Source organism: Pan troglodytes, chromosome X (genome assembly GCF_028858775.2).
Source record: "Pan troglodytes isolate AG18354 chromosome X, NHGRI_mPanTro3-v2.0_pri, whole genome shotgun sequence".
NCBI classification, from domain to species: domain Eukaryota; kingdom Metazoa; phylum Chordata; class Mammalia; order Primates; family Hominidae; genus Pan; species Pan troglodytes.
Genome location: NC_072421.2, coordinates 105111421 through 105135044, shown reverse-complemented (window position 1 = coordinate 105135044; position 23624 = coordinate 105111421). Strand labels below are relative to the sequence as shown.

At 41.9% G+C, this 23624-nt stretch overlaps 1 protein-coding gene across 1 annotated transcript; it reads right to left on the bottom strand.

The window, feature by feature from the left end:
• Positions 1-137: 137 nt before the first annotated feature.
• Positions 138-22924, bottom strand: PRPS1 (phosphoribosyl pyrophosphate synthetase 1). The gene is made up of 7 exons (XM_001144504.6): positions 22454-22924; positions 11696-11879; positions 10168-10266; positions 8679-8803; positions 5821-5994; positions 3401-3560; positions 138-1224 (listed from the first exon to the last, which is right to left on the bottom strand). The coding sequence occupies exons 1-7, from the start codon at positions 22573-22575 to the stop codon at positions 1132-1134; spliced, it is 957 nt and encodes a 318-aa protein (XP_001144504.1). The 5' UTR covers positions 22576-22924; the 3' UTR covers positions 138-1131.
• Between the last annotated feature and the right edge of the window lie 700 nt (positions 22925-23624).

Here is a 23624-nt window from a genome sequence, read left to right as displayed (position 1 = left end):
CCAATGTCTTCTCTTGGTTTAACAATGAAGCTAACGTAGTTTGGAAACAAATAAGAGCTATCAATGGACAGCAAGACATCTATCTAAACCAAACCTTTAGCAGAGAGATCAGTACAGATTATGATACAGACCCCAAATCACACAGGTACACACACTTTATTAGTTTCCTCTACAAGAGACAATAACATCAATCTTTTTTAACAGGAATCTCAGTTCATTTGAGAGGCCAAATAGATCCAAAGAAGGAAGATGAAAATTAAATACTTAAATTAATCAAAAGGCACTACGATACCACCTAAAACCTACTGCCTCAGTGGCAGTAGGCTAAGGAAGATCAAGCTACAGCACATCATCTAATGTGAATGTTAGCAATTACATAGCAGGAAGCATGTTTGCTTTCCAGAAGACTACGGTACAATGTTCATTTGGGCCCAAGAGGATATTTGGCCAGGAAAGGATCAAGATAGATGAAGGTAAAGCCAAATCGAAAGGGATAGGTACAAAGGAGAATCCAAGCTACATAGTCAAGCAGATGGTGATGGATCAGGCTTCTTCCTCCCAAGAAACATTTGCTGCACTGTGCTGCCTCCCCCCTCAACCACCCCCCACCCCCCACCCAATGTCTGCTCAAGCTGAGCTGCCTGCTCCTGCCTTACAGGGTGCTCAGCTACCAGGACTAGGTTTGGGGTTGCCCAGGGCTCTTGCTATAATTTAGCATAGACCTTGGGGAGAACTGGTCACACATGGGTTGCCTTTGTTGCTAGTTGTTCTCAACAAAGAAAACCCTGAAGCATTCACATACAAAGTAGTCTGAGCTTCCCCAATCACAGTCAAACACCCTCACACAACATCCTCGAAAGTCTGAAATCTTGCAGCAGCTGAGCTATAGTTAAAGCTGCAAGGCCCACAGAATTATCAAGGAAGCCAGAATGAGATAATGCAGGTAGGAGGTCCCAGCAGTTAATCTCAATCCGTCTTTCCCCAGTTCGGATAAGCTCTAATATACCTGATGTGGGATGTAGAAAGCTACACTGGAGCAAGCCGGGTCTTCTGCTGAATTTGTCATCAAATACCAAGGGGAAACAAGGGTGGGGTGGATTTTATTCTCAAAAAGCCTCAGAAGTTACTCTATTATAAAGGGACATGGCTGAATAGGTAAGAAACGGATTCTCCATTGTGAGTTCTCCTGATGGCTTCTGCAAGGATCATAGAGATGTCAATCACCTAGAAAGGCAAGAAAGGAAATCAGGTTACTATCATATGGTCAGAGATGACTGGCCAATTTGCAGACACTGATGAGCAGCCAGGCAAGTGCCCTTCCTCTTAAAACTGCAACACTGTGCTGTTTCCCTGTCATGAGGCTGCACTCAGCTATTCTTCATAACATTTTTAAGATAGCCACTTAGGGCTGGGCACGGTGGCTCACACCTGTTAATCCCTGCACTTTGGGAAGCCAAGGTGGGCAGATCACTTGAGGCCAGGAGTTGGAGACCAGCCTGGCCAACATGATGAAACCCCGTCTCTACTAAAAATACAAAAATTAACCAAGCATGGTGTGGCGCATGCCTGTAATCCCAGCTACTCGGGAGGCTGAGGCATGAGAATTGCTTGAACCTGGGAGGTGGAGGTTGCGGTGAGCCAAGATCATGCCACTGCACTCCAGCCTGGGTGACAGAGCGAGACTCTGTCTCCAAACAACAAAACAAAACAAAACAGCCACTTAGGAAAGAGTCAAAATGCTAACTGAGAAAAAACGCTGACTTTGGTTCATCAAAATGGCTGGGCACTGTGGCTCACACCTGTAATCCCAGCACTTTGGGAGGCCAAGGTGGGAGGATCACTTGAGCCCAGGAGTTTGAGACCAGCCTGGGCAATATGGTGAAACTCTGTCTCTACAATAAAACAAAAATTAGCCAGGCGTGGTTGTGGTGTATGCCTGTAGTCCCAGCTACTTGTGAGGCTAAGGTAGGAGGATCGCTTGAGCCTGGGAGTTCGAGGCTGTAGTGAGTCAAGATCAGGCCACTGCACTCCAGCTTAGGCAACAGAGTGAGACCCTGTCTAAAAAAAAATGGTGGTAGGTTCGCATTTAAAAATCCTTCTGAATAGGCTGGGCGTGGTGGCTCATGCCTGTAATCCCAGCAGTTTGGGAGGCCGAGGTGGACGGATCACCTGAGGTCAGGAGTTCAAGACCAGCCTGAGCAACATGGAGAAACCCCATCTCTACTAAAAATAAAAAATTAGTCGGGCGTGGTGGCACATGCCTGTAATCCCAGCTACTTGGGAGGCTGAGGCAGGAGACTCACTTGAACCCGGGAGGCGGAGGTTGCGGTGAGCTGAGATCGTGCCATTGCACTCCAGCCTAGGCAACAAGAGCAAAACTCCATCTCAAAAACAAAAAACAAACAAACAAAAAAACCTTATGAATGAAAAAAAAAAGACTAAGTTGAAAAAAAATCCTTAAGAATGACATCACCTGTAATCTCAGCACTTTGGGAGGCTGACACAGGAGGATAGCTTGAGGCTAGGAGTTTGAGACCAGCCTGGGCAACATAGGGAGACCCCGTCTCTACACATAATATCAAAAAAATTAGCTGGGCATGGTGGTGCACGCCAGCTACTTGGGAGGCTGAGACAGGATGATTGCCTGAGCCTTCAAAGTTGAGGCTGCAGTGAGCTTTGATTGCGCACTCCAGCTGGGGCAACAGAGCAAGATCCTATCTCAAAAAAAAAAAAAAAAGATGATAATCCTCCAATTACACATATTAATTTCAAAAAGCTCATAGATTAATGTGAACATTTTTAATTAAGCAAGGCCTTGTTCTTTTAGTACAAGAGCACTCAAACTTTAGTGTCTAACAATTACTTGGGGAATTACTTTAAAATACTGGTTCCAGGACCTCTGGTTTTATAGGTCTTAGATGGAGCAAAGGAATCTACATTTTAATAAGAACCTTAGGTCCAGAGCACACTGAGAAACACTAAAGTTGGTAGAAGTGTACAATCAGTTTAAAGGTTTCACATTATATCTACAGGGGCCGATAGTTAACAGTTAGACAAACACATACTGTAAAGTATGGACTTGAAAACTTTAATTTGCATCAGAATCACTGGGAGAACCTGTTAAAATGTAGAATCTTAGGCTCCATCTTCCAGAGATTCTGAGGTCTAGCAATTTAAACTTTTAAACAGGTGATTTTCCCAAGGCTTGGCAGTTTGAAAAGAAAAAAAAAAAGGAAAAGAAACCGGTGATTGTTAACTTTTGGATCACAAATTCTGATGACAAGACTAAATCCTTCAGACCAAAGAAAGATATCTTCAGAATCCAGAGACCTAATTCAACGTAAGTAACCACCTCCTAAACACTTAGAAAAGTCTTGTTTTGCACAAATCTCATCCTCACCTGTATTTTGGAGCAATGCTTCATCTTGTCCTCCTGAGGTATGGTATTGGTGACTACTACTGCCTCAAAGCATGCGTTGTTGATGCGAGAAATAGCAGGACCGGAGAAGATTCCATGAGTCAAGATGGCATAAACTCTGGTGGCGCCAGCTGAGAGAAGTCTAGAGGGAAAAAATGTTGATTTGGATTCATCTTACATGTCATTGCAGAATTTTAGTCAGGGAGGAGTATATTAGCCTGCTTAGGCTTCCACAACAAAATATCATATGAAAAAAAATAAAAAAATAAAAAATATTATAAGGCACAGTGGGTTAGGGGAAAAATTTTTTTAAGGAAAAGAAAATACCATAGAATGGGTGGCTTAAATAACAGAAACAAATTTTTCACAGTTCTGGAGGCTTAAAGTCCAAGATCAAGGTGCAGACAAAGTAGGTGTCATGCTGAGGCCTCTTCTCTTGTAGGTGGCCACCACCTTGCTGTGTGCTCAGATGACCTCTTTGTGTGTGAGTGTGAGTGTGTGTGTGCGCACGCATGCGTGCGCATGGGGAAATGCTGGCCAGTTCTCCAGCATTCTCTTCTTGTAAGGGCATTCATCCCATTGTAAGGGCTCTGCCCTAGTGACCTCATCTAATCCTAAATAAGTGCCCCTCAAGGTAACTCCAAATATCATCACATTGGGGTTAGGCCTCAACATATATGAATTTGGGGAGGACACAATTCAGTCCATATCGAGAAAGAACTGCACTAAGAACTTATCTGAATAGGTCTGAATTAGTGTCAAAGGACTCTGGCATAGACTGTTGCACTTAACAAAATCCACTTCCTCTTCTTTCTGGGCACATAGCTGAACTACATTTCCCAGCCTCCCTCACATAGTTCAGTGTGGCCATGTGGCTTAATTCTGGCTATTAAAATGTGGGCAGACACAATGTACATCAGTTTTTGGTTGGACTTAACAAAAATCTTCCAGGGGTGATCCTCTGTGTTCTTTTCCTTTTCTGGATGGCCAAAATTGAAATGTCTTCCAAGGTAATCTTGGAAACCCCATGTTAAAGATATAGCACCAAAGATTGAAAGAATCTGAGCTCCTAACTATTGCTTAGAAAAAATGAGTCCAACAAGAACACTTGCATTGGAGTGTGCCATGGACAAGAAGGAAACTATCATGTTAGGGAGTTGATCTGTTATAGCGACTAGTATTCCCTTACTTGTACAAGGATGAAATGGGTTTTATGAATGTTTACTCCAGGATCCCAAACCAAGAATCATTCACCCCAATTTTTTTTTTAGCACCTATTATGTGCCAGGCACTGTGCAAGGCACAGACACAAGAAAGTTTAAAAAAACCATTCTCAGGGCTGGGTGCTGTGGCTCACAGCTGAAATCCCAGCACTTTGGGAGGCTGAGGTGGGAGAATTGCTTGAGCCCAGGAGTTCAAGGACAGCCTGGGCAACATAGTGGGACTCCTTCTCTACAAAAATAATAATAATAATAATAAATAATTACCCAAGTGTGGTGGCACTTGCCTGTAGTCCCAGCTACTCGGGAGTCTGAGACAGGAGGATTTCTTGAGCCCAAGATTTCAAGACTGCAGTGAGCCGTAATTGTACTACTACACTCCAGCCTGGGTAACAGAGTGAGACCATGTCTCAAAATAAAAATAAAAGTAAAAATACCATTCTAAGAAACAATGCTGCTCATAGTGGCTTGGATTGTTAGTAATGAGGGGCCACTTAAAATCTTAAAGAGTGATGGGATGGAGCCTCAGTTGCAGGAAGATTAGCAAGCATGGAGAGATGGAGTGGGGAGGTGAGAGAACGGTGACTGGCAATGGAGAACAGAGTGGGGAGGCAATTTAGAACACTGCAGGCAAGAGATGACAAGTAATATAAACATTAACCTATCACAGGATTAGAGTGAAAAAAAGAAGTAATAATGAACAAAAGTAGCAGCCGGTAAAACAGTCGAGAAGTAAGACCAAGGGTTCCGGCTTAGGTAAAATAAAAATATGAGCACACACGCCCGTCTGCTCAGGATTTTTATTTTAACTCATTAAAACAAAAAACAATCGCATGTAGCATACTCAGGGTGATCAAAAAACTTTGATGATCAGGCGATGGTTGTCTAACATTGTGAATATAGTTAATGTCATGGAATTATACACTTAAAATAGTTAAAATGGCAAATTGTGTTATATGTAGCTTAGTACAATATAAATTTAAAAAATAAGAAAATCTGAAAAAAAAATAAGAGTACTCAACAATTTCTATGTATTATAATTTAACCCTTGGGTGATAAAAATCTCACAAAGTTACTTATCCCCTCAATTTGGTTCCAAAAGGAATCAGCAGGCTGAAGACATTCAGACAGCAATTGCTAGCTTTTTCCTTCTAACTACCAGCCCCATCAATCCACACTTACTTGTCAGCTGCATGGCAGATTGTGCCACAAGTGTCAGCCATGTCATCCACAAGGATGGCCACCCGATCCTTCACATCTCCCACAAGCACCATGCGGTCCACTTCATTGGCCTTCTTCCGTTCTTTGTGAATCAAGGCAAAGTCCACATTCAGCCTGTCTGCAATGGAGGTCACTCTGCAAAACAGAGCGTGTTCATATGTATGTGTGGCTTCTAAGACAAAAGAAATGGACTAAAGAGGCCGGGGGCGGTGGCTCACGCCTGTAATCCCAGCACTTTGGGAGGCTGAGGTGGGCGGATCACAAGGTCAGGAGATAGAGACCATCCTGGCTAACACAGTGAAACCCCATCTTTACTAAAAATACAAAAAATTAGCTGGGCATGGTGGCGGGCGCCTGTAGTCCCAGCTACTCGGGAGGCTGAGGCAGGAAAATGGCGTGAACCCAGGAGCTGGAGCTTGCAGTGAGCTGAGATCGCGCCACTGCACTCCAGCCTGGGTGACAGAGCGAGACTCTGTCTCAAAACAAAAAAAAAAAGAAAAAAAGAAATGGACTAAAGAATGGGCTTGTTTTGGGGAGGAGAATACTCCTTGAAACCAATAGTTCCCAGGGCTGGAAGAATGAAAGCAACTATCATTGACTTCTCAAAGGCAAATATCACAAACTGGGTTTTATAAACCAATGCCTCCATAGCTCAACAGAAGCTTATGAACGTACTGATCAAACTTAGATGAGTATTCATTCTGGGTAGAGGACAGACACCCTCACCAGTCCTGGGAAGCAGTATAACGCTAAGACACGCAAGTTTATTTAATGGATTGGCAGCAGAAGGAATGAGGAAAGAATTAACTAATGCCAGGAGTACACAGACTGTCCCAATTCCCATCATGGAAGACCCGTGAATGGGGATGTGGTGAGAAGAGAACCTGACTGGCAGGAGAGGAGCAGCATCCAGCCTGTTCCAATGCCTGTGTCCTCATCACTTCCCTCAGTGCTGTTGGCAAAACATCCATCAACTGTCACTGTCAACTGTACCTGGACACCAAGCTTGGGAGTTTTTTTCACAATTGCTAGACAGAAAGTTATATCAATTACCCAGACAAGCTAGGCATCTCACCATTCGGTCCAAAGTATCTTCCAATCAAAGAGAATTCTTATTTTTCTTATTACAAGAGAAAATAAACCAGACTAGAAGGTAGGATAGAAGACAAATTTGTCTTTTGACAAAGTACCACATAATTCAAACAAAAATCTACTCAGTGTAAATGACAGTGAGCTGCCCCAGTGGCACGTGTGTCCGTGCTCCGCTGTGCCATCTCCATCATGTGTGAAGCAGCCCGTGCTTGGGGATTTGTCCTGTTTTTTAATGTAGAACTGAACAAACTATAGCATTTTGTCCTGTTTCTCTTGTGACTATGGTCACATGAGTTTTTGCTGGATAAGTGAGAACCTGTGACCACATAATAAGGTTTGAACCATAATCTAGGTAACATTTGTACCTTGATCTAAACCAACCATACCCTGTACTCTCCATTACTACTGCATAAGCACATAACATCAGTGGTAACCAATTCGCTTGGAATGATTACTTACCCAAGGCAAATGCATGATCAATTAGTTCAAGTATCCCAAACCAACCATACTCAAAGGCCAACAAATTCAGTGACCAACAAAGCATAAAAAGGGCTAGAAAAAGTAACTCTCTACACCTTTTGAGGAGAGAACTACTGTACAAATGAATATCACACAGGGATCTCTACCTACTCCCCAAACCCTGCCAAGACAGAAGTGATAGACACTCAATTGTAAAATACTCCATCACTGTAAGACAATGATAATGAAAAAAAAATCAGGTAGCAATAAGTTTTCTACTAAAGGCAGTTTTCCTATACCCACCTTTGGAAAGAAAATCCTGCCTATTTCAAATGTGACTATTTTCTAAGTCCCATAGAAAGATATTAAAATAATGACCGACAAATTAAATATGACAACTACTAGTTGGGGGGATGTTTCTTAGGCTGTCTCTAGCATTACAGATGGTAACTAGCAATTACATGGGACTCACCAACCCATATATCTGGCTGGATAACATAACTCAAGTTCTCAGCTTATCAGTTCTGTTGAAGTTACTGAAATAAAAGAGGTTGTTGAGAAACAGTCATTGAAGATTTGAATGGCTTTTAGAAAGTTCTGAATTAGCTCTTCCTAATCATCTGTGTTTTGTAGCTCTTCATTCTATTTCCACAACAAGAAGAACATGTGTCACACTTTTGAATGCATTACTAACGAGTAATCCACTAAGGAAATCAAGAGCTCTTACTCTGCACCATGTGAGCTGCAAAGCACTGTTAACTGGCAATCCCTGGCAATCAGTTTGTTTAAAATGTTAAGATCTTGGCTTTAAATAAAAATGTCACACTTTACTTTCCTTCCTGCTTAATATTTTAATCCCAAGGATCAAAATGATCTAACCAACAGCATTGTAAGAGGAGTGCAAAAGCGAATTTGTCCACCAATATGTGGTTCAATAGCAGCTGCTATTCATTAGAAAACCACATTTTCTACCCTTCCCAAAAGGTTTATAGCTGTATTGCTAGCTCTGTAGCACCAAGTTACTCATAAGTTATAGTCAAATCCATAATATGATGATTTAGGACCCCTTTTCTGTCTTGTCTTCCGAGTAGTAACTGAGGACAGTAAAAGAGGAAAGGGTAAAACTATATTCAACCCATGTGCTAGCTACTTACATCCATTCAAAAATACTTAAAAACTGCCACTTGGATAGAAAAACTTCACTTTGTGACACAACCATCTGAAAGATTTTCCCAGTACATTGGGAACAATACTAATTTCAACCATACCTCTTAGCTCCACCAGCATCAGGTGAGACAATAGTGCAGTTCCTCCACTCAGAGATATTCTCCCTTATCCACTTTAGGACAGCCGGCTCTGCATACAAATTGTCTACTGGGATATCAAAAAAGCCCTGTAGAAAGAAGCTGGATCAGTTTTGCTTCACTTTCCTTCTCTTCCATTTATAAGTGGCAAACACAAAGTAGTAACTTGCTCAGAGAATGTCTTACTGCAACATTCAAACGATGGGAAGGCAGGCCCAGTGTGGTAGATTATAAAAGCCTCCTTGAATCTGGGCTATGTGAGAGAGCCCAGCCAAGATCAGCAAAGCCAGCCCTCAGTCAACCCACAACTGAACATAGGAACATAAGTGAGCCCTTGTAAAGAATGGCTAAGTTCAGACAAAACCATTAAGAACTGCCCAGTCAACATGCAGACTCAGTGAGTTAGTAAATACTGCTTTATGCCACTAAGTGTTGGACTGATTTGTTAAGGAGTAAAAGCTAATGGATAAACCAGTTAGAGATGCTATGGTATATAAACTTAATGGAAGCTACTTATGATAAATAGTCACAGTGAATAATTAGAAATCAGGAGATCTGTGTTCTAATTCTAGTTGATACAAATTAGTTGTATTTCTCAATTAAGTCATTCCTTTCCATAAAAGGAGTACAGTCCCTGTCCAGTGTACTTCATTGAATTCCCACAAGCTTCAAATGTAATGATTTGAAAAATCTCTTTGAAAAAATATAAAATAAAGGTGGTATTCCACCCCCCTTACTTTGGGTTTATGTTGGAAAGTAGGCTCCAATATCTGTGACTCTAAATTTAAGACCATGAGGCCAGGCACGGTGGCTCATGCTTGTAATCGCAGCACTTTGGGAGGCTGCAGCAGGCAGATCACTTGAGGTCAGGAGTTCGAGACCAGCCTGGCCAACATGGTGAAACCCCATCTCAACTAAAAGTACAAAAAAGTTAGCTGGGCCTGGTGTCAGGTGCCTGTAATGCCAGCTACTTGGGAGGCCGAGGCAGGAGAACTGCTTGAACTGAGGAGGCAGAGGTTGCAGTGAGCCAAGATCGTGCCACTGCACTCCATGAATATTCAAGGAGAATAAGAATGATAATAACAGCTCCTATCTATGAGTACCTGTCATGGGCCAGGCATTATAATATGAATTTAATGTTTTATACTCACAATAATGAAAAAGTATATGTTCAGAGAAATTAAGTAACCTTCCCAAGCTTACAAAGCTAGTAAATACCAGAGCCTTTATTCAAAGTAGTGCTCTTCCCATAAAACTAGACTGCCTCCCTATCTAACCACCTGAAATGACTAAGATCATGAAGTATGCTTAAGGTGAACACATTTAAAATGTTGTTGATATCTAGTTTATTTCAGATGTACTTGGGCATAATTTTTGGCTTCTCTGCAGTCTTCAGCATCATCAGTCCTTTCCTCCCACCTTTCAAACACCAATATTTAGCTTCCACTGATACCTGAATTTGAGAAGCATGTAGGTCCATGGTGATAATATGATCTGCACCTGCTACAGATAGCATATTTGCAACAAGCTTGGCTGAGATTGGCGCCCGGCTCTAAATGGAGGGGAGGAAAGAAAAGAAAAACCAAAAAGCCAATTTGAAAAACAATTCATTTACTCAAGAAACTATTTATTGTGTACCTACTATGTTAAAGGCACTATGGTACCCAGAAATTCATAGAAGGAGACATGTCCATTGACTTTAAGTGGATCATAATTCAGAATAAATATTAAGTGGAACATCACTTTTCCAAATCAGGATACACTTATCAATAAAGAAAATGCTTTCCTAACTTTTGTTTTCTTAATGTACACATTTTCAATCCTATTCAAGTGTTTCCAATGCTCAATTATTCAAACTAGGCAGACTTTAAAAAATAATTTTATTAAAATCTCTTTCAACACATACATATGTAAACCTTTAACACCTAACATGTCAAGGTTTGAAGATACATCACAGAATAGATATTATAGTTTCCTTTGTAAATCTCATCACTACTTACTCATCTGGAGGTCAACTTTCCAACAACTATGAACTTCTCAAATAAAACATACTTGCTGCACTGTAAAACAGCAAAGTCCATGCATGCCTTTTTTTTTTTTTTTTTTTGTAGAGACAGAGTCTTGCTCTATCGCCCAGGCTGGAGTGCAGTGGCATGATCTCAGCTCACTGCAACCTCTGCCTCCCGGGTTCAAGCAATTCTCCTGCCTCTGCCTCCCGAGTAGCTGGGACTACGGGCGCGCAGCGCCACGCCTGGCTAATTTCTTTTGTATTTTAGTAGAGACGGGGTTTCACAGCGTTGCCCAGGCTGGTCTCAAAACTCCTGAGCTCAGGCAATCCTCCCGCCTCGGCCTCCCAAAGTCCTAGGATTACAGGCGTGAGCCACCGCACCCGGCCCATGCCCTTTACTTTATACTCTGTTGGAATAAAAATATCTGACCTTCTTCGAGGCATTGTATGTAAAATTGGGCATTAATTACAATAGACTTGCGAAGTTTTATGTATATGCCTTATCCTCTAATATACCAGGATAAGGTGAGAGATACATATAGTTTATCTATCTATCTATCTATCTATCTATCTATCTATCTATCAGATCAAGTATTCATATAACAGACTTCAAGTTTTATGAAGAGGTCACAACTAGGATCCCAATCTTACAGTTTGAGAGGATCTACCGTAATTTTAAAAATATACTCCAGTACTCCAGAGGAGTTGGTGCTTAGTCTTACTGATACAATTAAAAATACCAGTGAGCTAACTGAAAGTTATATATGTATCACTGTAATAAAATACAGACTACAAATGTGTTGCTTTATACAAACCAATTATATTTCTATTGTTTTGAAGATAGGGTAATACCTAAGAAAAGGTGATTTTTAAAATTCCCCCTAAATATATATTTGATAATTTTGGAATTTATTTGTGATTTGGGGCAAGTGCTCCTGCTTCCTCTGCTCAAAAAATAAAATTCTGCTCCTACCTTATCTTTCTTATCCTGCCGGGCATAAGGGAAGCATGGGATGACTGCAGTAACCCGGCTGGCTGAAGCAATCTTGCAGGCATTAATCATGATCAAAAGCTCCATTAAATTGTCATTGATTTCGCCACAACCACTCTGAACAATGTAGACATCCTCTCCACGTACACTTTCACCAATTTCCACACTACAATGAGGAAAGAAAGAACATGAAATAGATTTTAAACCACTGTACTGTCAGCCCTCCATATCCATAGGTTCCACATCTATGGATTCAACCAAGTGTGGATTGAAAATATTTGGAGAAAAAATTGCACCTGTATTGAACATGTACAGATTTTTTTCTTTGTCATTATTTTCTAAATACAGTATAACAACTATTTACATAGTATTTATATTGTATTAAGTATTATAAGTAATCTAGAGATGATTTAAAGTATATGGCAGGGCTGGGCGCAGTGGCTCATGCCTATAATCCCAGCACTTTGGCAGGCCAAGGTGGGTGGATCACTTGAAGTCAGGAGTTCGAGACCAGCCTGGCCAACATGGCGAAACCATGTATCTCTACTAAAAATACAAAAATTAGAAGGGCATGGTGGCAGGCGCCTGTAGTCCCACCTACTCAGGAGGCTGAGGCACGAGAATCGCTGGAACTCAGGAGGCAGAGGTTGCAGTGAGCTAAGATCACACCACTGCACTCCAGCCTGGGCAACAGAGTGAAACTCTGTGTCAAAAATAAAATAAAATAAAATAAAATATATGGGAGGGCCTGGCATGGTGGCTCAGCACTTTGGGGAGCAGGGGGCAGGGTAGAAGGAGGATCATTTGAGCCCAGGAGTTCAAAACCAGCCTGGGTAATACAGTGAGACCCCATCTCTACAAAAAATAAATAAATAAAAATAAAGTATAAGGGAACATGTGCATAGATTATTTCATATGGCCGGGCGTGATGGCTCACGCCTATAATCCCAGCACTTTGGGAGGCTGAGGTGGGCGGATCACCTGAGGTCAGGAGTTCAAGACCAGCCTAGTCAACATGGTGAAACCCGTTTCTACTAAAAATAAAAAAATTAGTCAGGGTGTGGTGGCTCACACCTGTAATCCCAGCACTTTAGGAGGCCAAGATGGGTGGATCACCTGAGGTCAGGAGTTTAAGACCAGCCTGGCCAACACAGTGAAAACCCATCTCTACTAAAAGTATAAAAATCAGCCGTGCATGGTGGCACACGCCTGTAGTCCCAGCTACTCGGGAGGTTGAGGCAGGAGAATCACTTGAACCCGGGAGGCACAGGTTGCGGTGAGCCGAGATCACGCTACTGCGCTCCAGCCTGGGCAACAGAGTGAGACTCCGTCTCAAATAAAAAAAAAAAAAAAATTAGCTGAGTGTGGTGGCAGGTACCTGTAGTCCCAGCTACTCAGGAGGCTGAGGCAGAAAAATTGCTTGAACCGGGAGGCAGAGATTACAGTGAGCAGAGATCGTGCCTCTGCACTCTAGCCTGGGTGACAGAGCAAGACTCCATATCAAAAAAAAAAAAAAATATATATATATATATATATATATATTTATATTACACTATTTCATATCTGCAGATTTGGTCTTGGGACCAATCCCCTGTGGATACTGAGGGATGACTTTACTATACTTCTATAGACAATAAGGTCTAAGAACAGCTTCCCTACTAGTATGCTGTGAATGGTTACAGCTACATGTGGATATTGATCACCCAGGCTTCAGGAGATCCTCTGAAGGAGCCTGTATACCAGAAGCAGTTCACTGCCTCAGTTTACTCCAGTGCACTATACAAATATTACCATTTTCTATGGTAATATTTTCTAATATTACCATGTGACAGACATGAAAAAGATGCATGAAATGGTTGGCACATGTTAGTCTAAAGTACTTACAAATAACCGGACCATAATTTTAGCAGGTGGCCTGTATCTCATTTCATATAGGTACATGTGATGTACATAAAATTTGATGCATCACCTATTACTGTTACAGAGTCCATAAATAGCAAAAGAAGTAGAAATATCATAAGGAGTGAATCACTACTGTTCTATAATGACACTTTAACAAAAGACAGTACCACCTCTACCGTACTGGCAATTTACCCAGTAAATATTAAATGTTCATATGCTCATCACTGTACTAGATGCTAGGGAAACAATGGTGAATAAAATGTGGTCCTTGCCCTCATTCTGTGTTAACTGTACTCTGGTCCAATTACTAAGTAACTCCATAGGAATTTACTCTAAGTATGAAGTAGGGCTATATTTTACCACGAAAGTTTCAGTGCCCATACTCGGGTCTCTACCAAGAAAAACCTATCATCTAGAAAAAAAAAATCACCTCTCCTGTTCACCAGGTTTAAGAAAAAAAAAAGAAAATAATTTTAAAATTTTTAAAAATCACCTTAGTGATACCTCAAACAACATTATATTCCAACTAATCCTCTAGGTGAAGGAGAGGTGTATGTGTGTATATAGACAAGTAGATCAGAATGGCTGACAATACCTATTGAACAAGAGAAAACTTCAGTTCAAATCAAAAGGCGATAGAGTTATTAAATAAAAGATCCATACTTCTATCTCACTCTAAGCACTATCTTCTGTGTGGCTTCAGGAACTACCTACTGTCCTATTTCTGTCAAGATCACTTTTACCCACCCTTCTCTCCCCAAACAAAACTTCAAGGAGAACTCCAAAAGGGACTTATATGAAAACTGGCAGAGGCAATTCTATTGCCAGAAGAAGCTGACATAGGAGATAATTACTTATTTATTCCTTTCTAACCCAAGATGAAAGGGAGCTGGGAGTGGTGGCACACACCTGTAATCCCAGCTACTCAGGAGGCTGAAGCAGGAGGACTGCTTGAGCCCAGGAGTTCAAGTCTAGCCTGGACAACACAGGAAGACCCTCATCTCAAAAGCAAGAAAAGACAAATGGGGTTAGTTTATGTTGTAAAGCAAGAAAAATAAAAGCAAGTGAAAAAAAATCAAACTACAAACCAATTAAAATCAAGGAAGCTGAGATTCCTGGCAGCCAGAACAAAAAAGAAAATGCACTAGTTTAGGATAAACCTTTTTTGAGACTGGACGCAGTGGCTCATGCCTGTAATCCCAGCACTTTGGGAGGCCAAGGCAGGCAGACTGCCTGAGCTCCCCATTTCGAGACCAACCTTGGCAACATGGCGAAACCCCGTTTCTACCAAAAAACACAAAAATTAGGCATGGGGACATGCATCTGTAGTCCCAGCTACTCGGGGGGCTGAGGCAGGAGAATCGCTTGAACCTGGGAGGCGGAGGTTGCAGTATGGGGAGATGAAGCCGCTGCACTCCAGCCTGGGTGACAGAGCGGGACTCCGTCTCAAACAAAACAAAACAAAACAAAACAAAACAAAACAGGCAGTGGTCATTTCAAGGGACTTTTGGGACGTTTTCAGTTTTTTTGTTTTTTGAGACAGTCTCACTCTGTCGCCAGGCTGGAGTGCAGTGGCACGATCTTGGCTCACTGCGACCTCCACCTCCCGGGTTCAAGTGATTCTCCTGCCTCAGCCTCCCGAGTAGCTGGAACTACAGCCGCACGCCACCACGCCCAGCTAATTTTTTGTATTTTTAGTAGAGACGGGGTTTCACCATGTTGGCCAGGATGGTCTCGATCTCTTGACCTCGTGATCTGCCCGCCTTGACCTCCCAAAGTGCTGGGATTACAGGTGTGAGCCACCATGTCCGGCCCAGATCTTTCTTTACTACTAGCTCTGCCCTTCGAGAGATTTCAAGCTAAAAGAGTCACTTTTAGGTTTTATGTTAAACAAGTCTGTGGTTGGGAGGCAGAGGCAGGAGGACCGCTTGAGCCCAAGAGTTTGAGACCAGCCTGGGTAACATAAAGAGACCTCCTCTCTACAAAACAATTTAAAAATTAGGCATGGTGGCAAGTGCCTGTGATTGCAGCTACTGGGGAGACTGAGGTGGGAGGATTGCTTCAGCCCAGGAGTTAGGAGCCATGATCATGCCACTGCACTCCAGCCTGGGTGACAGAGTGAGACCCTGTCTCAAAAAAAAAAAAAAAAAAAAAAAAACTCAGAAAATTTTAATGCTGCTCACATTCATCCTCCATATATCAGCTCCTTGACCAAAATATCCATTTCCCTGGAGGAGAATGAAAGTCAGGCAGGCATATTGATTTCCAATCATGTATCAGAAGCCTATGGCTCTTGTTTCAGTCAAGAACACAGAATATCATCTGTGCTCCAGACATTCACTTGCCAGAGTCAGGATGTTTGATTAAAAGTTGGAGAACAAATGAACAAATGTAGTTTGACAATTGATATCAGACAGTATAAGGGACAAGCTATTCTGCTATGTTTTTAAAACTTTATCATTATCGCTGGGCACGGTGGCTCACGCCTGTAATCCCAGCACTTTGGGAGGCCGAGGCGGGCGGATCACGAGGTCAGGTGATCGAGACCATCCTGGCTAACACGGTGAAACCCCGTCTCTACTAAAAAATACAAAAAAAATTAGCCAGGTGTGGTGGCGGGCGCCTGTAGTCCCAGCTACTCGGGAGGCTGAGGCAGGGGAATGGCGTGAACCTGGGAGGCAGAGCTTGCAGTGAACCGAGATCAAGTCATTGCACTCCAGCCTGGGAGACAGAGCGAGAGAGCGAGACTCCGTCTCAAAAAAAAAAAAAAAAAAAAACTTTATCATTATCAAGTAAGACCAGAAAACAACATTCTTAGACCACAGCGGCTTATCTCCCTTTACAAATGCCTCAACTATCAGTCAATATAAAAAATACCCACAAAATTGCTATATTGTGCATGATGTTACTCGATATCACTATTTAGAGGTCTCACCCATAAAATTCTTAGGATTTTTTGCCTGGAAGTTTCTAAATAACTTTATGAAAATAAAAACCACATAATCGATTGCATATGCCTTTATCCCTCTGGCTGTCAGGAAGCCAAGGGATACAGTTAAAAAAAATGTAACACTAGGCTGGGGCGGTGGTTCACGCCTGTAATCCCAGCACTTTAGGAGGCCGAGGTGGGCAGATCACCTGAGGTCAGGAGATCGAGACCATCCTGGCTAACATGGTGAAACCCCGTCTCTACTAAAAATACAAAAAAAAAAAAAAAATTAGCCATTAGCTGGGCGTGGTGGCGGGCACTTATAGTCCCAGCTACTCGGGAGGCTGAGGCAGGAGAATGGCGTGAACCCGAGAGACAGAGCTTGCAGTGAACCGAGATCGCGCCACTGCACTCCAGCCTGGGAGACAGAGCTAGACTCCATCTCAAAAAAATAAATAAATAAATACATAAATAAAATAAAAAGTAACACTAAACTTCAGAAATTGTTTTATGCCAAATAGTTGCCACAATTACTGTAGTCCATGGTTCTATAAGGCTTCTGATACCTACCTTAACAAGCGGTTTGTACTAGTGACTATCAAACATACTTCAAATCCTTTCTTGAAAGCAGGTGAGATATTATTTAAAAATTAAATTATCACTGCTAATTAAAACATCAAAGGGCATCTGATAAATATATAGCTTTAATAGAGGTGATTATTTTATTTTTTAAATTGTATTTTTTTTTTTTGAGACGGAATCTCACTCTGTCACCCAGGCTGGAGTGCAATGGTGTGATCTCTGCTCACTGCAACCTCTGCCTTCCGGGTTCAAGTGATTCTCCTGCCTCAGCCACCCCAGTAGCTGGGACTACAGGTGTGTGCCACCACGCCTGGCTAATTTTTGTATTTTTAGTAGACATGGGGTTTTGCCACATTGGCCAGGCTGGTCTCGAACTCCTGACCTCAGGTGATCCGCCTGCCTTGGCCTCCCAAAGTGCTGGAATTACAGGTGTGAGCCACCGCACCCAGCCAAGGTGATTATTTTTAAAATATACATATTCTAACATCACATAAGGCTTGAATAATAATTTTTTATAAATCACTTATCAAACAAAAAATAAAAATAAATAAAAATCACTTATCAGCTTACAACCCCATACAGTCGCTAGTACCATTTTTGTTATTATATCACTTAATAATCAATCAACAGCTCAGCTATTTCTCAAAGCCAAACTTTTTTTTTTTTTGAGATGGAGTCTCGCTCTGTTGCCCAGGCTGGAGTGCAGTGGCAGGATCTCAGCTCACTGCAAGCTCCGCCTCCTGGGTTCACACCATTCTCCTGTCTCAGCCTCCCGAGTAGCTGGGATTACAGGCGTCTGCCACCATGCCCAGCTAATTTTTTGTATTTTTAGTAGAGACGGGGTTTCACTGTGTTAGTCAGGATGGTCTCGATCTCCTGACCTCGTGATCCACCCGCCTCAGCCTCCCAAAGTGCTGGGATTACAGACGTGAGCCACCGCACCCGGCTCAAACTTTTTAAAATTAAAAGCTACCTTCAGCATAGAAGGGTGTTTGTTATAAGGCATGTATCTAATAACTTGAAAAGGTTATTTAACTGTTTAAAAAATGTGGGGCTTTTGAAAAGATCTTACAAAAATGAAATAAAAGTAGAGAAACTTAGAAAGCAAATACATAAATAAAATAAGGTGGTGCAAGTAAACTAGGTGATACTGCCTTGTTTTAATGTGTATAATTCTAATTTCACTTATTAAAACCAATCTTTCCCTATAGTAGTACTATAACATACAGACTTTGTTTGACAAAGTCTTAAAAAGTCCGTGAATTGCACTCCGATTATACAGCTTGGTTCAACAAGTCCTCTAAAAATCTTAACCTTATTCTTATGGCTTCTTCTAAGTTATGGCAGTGATCGAGAAGAATATTTGTGCCTAAAACCTGTTTGCTCCTAACATAATCTATTAAGTGGAAAAACCTAATTCAGCAATTTAGAGAGTAATACTCCTTGTTCTCTCCCTCTAGTTAATGGAGTGTTCTCCAAATGGCTTTGGGCCAATCATTCTCTCAGCTGTTTTGGTGAGGCCAGAAGACTGGCTATGTCTATCCAATGAGTGAAAAAACTAGCTTCTCTTTTCCCTTTCCTTTAAGGTCAGGCATAAGTGTATCCAATTGAAATGGAATGTCAGGAAACACCAAAAGTGAATCTAAAAGGTGGATAGTAGTCTTAAGAAAATCTGAAGAATTTAGATTATGGAGATATTGGCATGTGCAAAATACATGGGATTAACTAACCACAACCAGAAGATACAGTTCTCAGGAAAACCCTAGGCAACCAAAGTTCAAGTCTTCCTCCTCTCAGCTAGTACAGAATAACCAAATAAACCAAAGTTATTTACAAATATTGAAGAGAATAGAGTCAAAATTTTAGAATATCTAAAAGTTTTTAAAGCCAGGTGAGAGATCTTGTCAGCAAAAATTTAAAGGAACAATAATACCCAGAGCTGGGCAAGTTACTCTGCATCTTACTGTAGTTCTCTTCTCTGTAAAATAGGGATAGTAAGAGTTATTCCTCATAGCAGTTTTGAGGGGATTAAACACAATGTATACTAAATGCTTAGCATGGAAACTAGCACATCTTAGGCATTCACTATACATTAAATATTATAGCCGGGCACGGTAGCTCACACCTATAATCCCAGCACTTTGGGAGGCCAAGGTGTGGGGGATCACCTGAGGTCAGGAGTTTGAAACCAGCCTGGCCAACATGGTGAAACCCTGTCTCTACTAAAAATACAAAATATTAGCTGGGCGTGGTGGCACGTGCCTGTAATCCCAGCTACTTGGGAGGCTGAGGCAGGAGAACTGCTTGAACCTGGGTGGCGGAGGTTGCAGTGAGCTGAGATCGCACCACTGCACTCCTGGGCAATAAGAGTGAAACTCCGCCTCAAAAAATAAATACATAAATAAATATTATTAATATTGTATTACTGCTGATGAGACAGATTTGTTCAACTTTTCTGGGGAATAATTTGGCAACAGGTATCAAAAACCTGAAAAATGGTATCTACCCTTTAACTTAATAATTACCTTCCTAGGGATTTATTCTAAGGAAATAATCAGAAATGGTCAAAGATTTATGTTCATGGATTTTCATATAAAAGCATTAGATCAAAAACTGGAAATGTCCAATAAGAATTTGGTTATATAAAATTATGGCATAACCATAAGGTAAGACTATATAGCTATTTAAAATTACATGAACTAGCCCACCTCAGTGGTGCATGCCTGTATTCTCAACTACTTGAGAGGCAGAGGCAGGCAGATCACTTGAGCCCGCGAGTTTGAGGATGCAGTGTGCTATGATTGTGCCTGTGAGTAGCTATTGGACTCCAGCCTGGGCAACATAGTGAGACCTCATCTCTAAAAAATAAATTAAAATCTTTAATAATAAAAAAAGAAAATCATATATACTAAATATTAAAGGGAGAAACTGTTCAAAATATATTGCTAAGTGAAGAGAGCTATAAATGTATTAAACATTCTTGAAAAAGTGTATCTTACACAAATATCTGGGAGGTCAGAAATGATAATGTGACATTTATGTCAGGTGGCAGAATTAAGAGGCATATCTTCTCCCTTCCGTGTTCTACATTTTCCACATTTTCTGCAATATTATCACCACCCCTTCTTGTCAACATTTACTGTTGTACTTATTATGTTTTGGACAAGATCCTAAGAACTTTACTTCTATCTCATTTAATCCTCATAACAACAGTATGGGTAGGTACTACTTTACAGATTAGATTATTGGGGCAAAGAAAGGTTAAGGATTCAGATCCAAGTTCTCTATTTCAGCACTTTTAACACCCACCCCCTCCGTGTGTGTGTGTGTGTGTGTGTTTCCTAAATAACCAGACAGCCAAGGATGATCCTTATGTTAGAAGAAAAGCTACTCTGCTCAAGAGAGCATCAACCAAGAGTCACCTGGGGAAGCAGTTATAGGGAGCAGTTACCATTTCTTCAGTATAGGAAAAACAAAGATAGGGGGAACTCCATAAAAAAAAAATGTGACTATGTTCAATGAAGATTTCAGAATATCTAGGAAACAAGAAGCTAATGATTAAGCCAGAAACAAGAAAATCTAACCAGTCAGCAATTATCCATGTTGGACTTAATAGAAATCAATCAGTAGAAAACTAAGTTGTCCTCCCCCTCTCCTCTCCCAATATAGCCTCAGGTTCTGGGGTGCTGCATTATGCAGAGGGAAGAAGGATTAACACAAGGAGAAAATAAAGCTTTCATGCCTTCACATTTTTCCTAGACGCATAGGAAAAGGATTAAATATCCACAGGGGCCAAAGAAAACCTCTAAATGAAAAACATTCTTGTCCCCTAACTATATTGCCAATCACAAAGTCTAGTCCTGTTTTGTATTCTTTATTAAGGCCCATGAGCCATAATGGTTTGGAAAAATCTAAAGACAGCAGTTTGTAAGCCTCTTTTAACTAAGGTATTGCCTGGTTGCAGATGGCAATGTTTACACTATCATTTGCATCACAATCAGTAGCACAATAATTCGGGAAGAAGCTGTCCATTATCGGTGACATTACTTTATCAGCTGGGTCTAAAAGAGATAAGGCGAGTTAAACTTGGAAATCAGTCCAAAGAAAGCAAAAAAGTAAGCAAAAACATTTAGGAAAAAATATTCGAAATATTCTTATCTGATTATTAGGTGAAAACTTTCCCCTTAACAAATCTGTAAGATTGTGGGCAGGGCTCTGATTTAATCGATAGGGTAACAATAAAATACAAATTACACCTATCAGAAACTAAAGATCCCACACTTAGGTGGAAGGGGCACTGAAATAATCAGGTAACCAAGTCATCTCTAAAACAGTCCCATGGTGCCGGTAGAGGGTGTAAGTCGGAGTCGAGGAAGCAAGTTTTACTGGCAAGGCAATGGAAAAAATGCAAGTTGCAATGCACTGTCCAATCCTAGTCTTCCACTACATTACCTGTCCTCAATTATCTTTAACATTCAGGTATAAAATTGTTTCCTAAATTCCCTACACAGAGCTTAAAGAAGGAGCCAAGTCCAGGATGGACTCGGTTACTGAAAAATACGCTTTTGCATTATCTGTACCACTAGCTGCACTGGGGAAGGTCAAACATTCCAGAATTGAGATTTCCAAGATTTTTTGGATGGCTCAAGCTGAGATGCTGGCTATCAAGGATGCAGAGTCAACGCATCACTTTAACAAATCAACTAGATTTATGGCTCCAATTACTCAGGTAGATGATTCATAAGATGAGAAAAGCCAACGCTTGCTGATCTAAGGGAAGTCATAATAATTTTGGCGCCTGCAGTATATAATGTCAGTTTCCCTCAACACCAAGCCGAACGGACCAACACCATTTCGAATCAAAAAGCTGCTTATTGGACTCTAGGAAAAGAAAGACCAGGAGAGCTCAGTACGCAGGTAGGCTCTCTAAATGCAAGCTAGTCTAAGAGCTGAAGCAACCCAGTCCAGCCTGGGTGGCTCAACAGCAAAGCCAAGCCACGTGTCCCTACCGCCCTGGCTAAGCGTCGGTCCCCTCTCGTCGCTCTATGCAGCCACTATCTATTGGGTCCCCCAGCCCTTGCCCTCAAACGCAGAAGCTTCGCCTCACACTCCATCTTTTGACTCCACCCCACCGCACGGTAAGAATGAACGTGACCCTCCCGCGAGAGGTAAAATAACGGAAACAGCCCGTGGGGTAGGCTAGTCACAGAGCTGCACCCTCTCCCCCCAACCCCCAGTCTGTTTGAGCTCAAGCGGCGACCCCATCCCTCCTATACTCTGCCGCCTGGGCAGGTGAGGTCTAGTCGGGGTCCCAACTTGGTCCTTACCAGGTCTCCTGGTTGCTGAATTTCTTAGTCACCACCTTGCCTAGCTCCAGGCCCAGGCGGTCAGCAATTTTCTGAGATAAGTCCTGGTGGGAGCTGCCGCTGAAGATTTTGATATTCGGCATCCTGGCCAACTACCCTAAGCACTCCACTAAGCGATCACGGCTGCTGCAGAGACCGGAACCGAAGTCGGCCACAGACTCAATACCAAGCGCTTTGCGTTGCTACTCCGCCATCTTACATTCCCGCCCGGCGCGCGGCTCTAAATTACCCAGAGCGGCGGAGGTGGGGTCAGCGGCGAAGTCCACACCCCGCTGGCAACGATTAGCTAAGAGGGAGCGAAGGGCGGGGTTTGGTCCTCGCTGTAGCTCTGCCTCCTTCCGATTCTCTCAGGTATTGGGTGAAGAGCATGAACGGGGGCGAGACTAACCCATAGCCCGGCCCCCTGTAGCTGGGCTGTCGGGGACAGGAGACGTTGGACTGGGGGTGGAGGGATGCTGGTGACGTCTGGGGCCAGATTGTTCCCGCTAGCGGGAAATCAACCATGCCTGCTTTTTTATTTCCCCTCCCTCAGCGCAGGAAAGTAAGTCTGGCTCTGGTTTACAGTTTCTTTTAAGAAAATCTGTTTATCAGGATGACAGCCACGAGTTTGCATGTTTCTGAACACATTTTTTATCTCTTTATAAGGATGGGGCTGAATTAAAACACTTTTACATCACAGACGTGCATGCAAAGAGTTTGCTTGCCCATTGTAATTGCAGTGTCGCCTTTGCCTGCAAGACAGTTTCCATGGGGGAAGTGACTGAAGGCATGCCACCTGAATCATCCAAGAGACACTGCAAGAGAAAGTTGTTTTGTTTCTAGTGCTGGAACCAAGTATGTTGAAACAAGTGAAGGAGGATGGATTTTCCAAACTATCTGGACAATAAAGATCTAACTTTTATAGCCCTCGGAAAGGAAAGAAAGTATAGTGTTCTATGGGACTTCAGATAAAGATCCCTGAAGGGATTTGAAAAAACCTGGGTTTTAGTCCTGTCTGCCTCATGTAAGCCTCAATGTCATCAGCTACATGTTGCTAATGTGGCCTTTTACACCATGTTTTATTATTTTTATAGCGATACTTGTTAATTGGACCTAAGTGAGCCTTTATTCTTGCACCACGTTTCCATTAAGC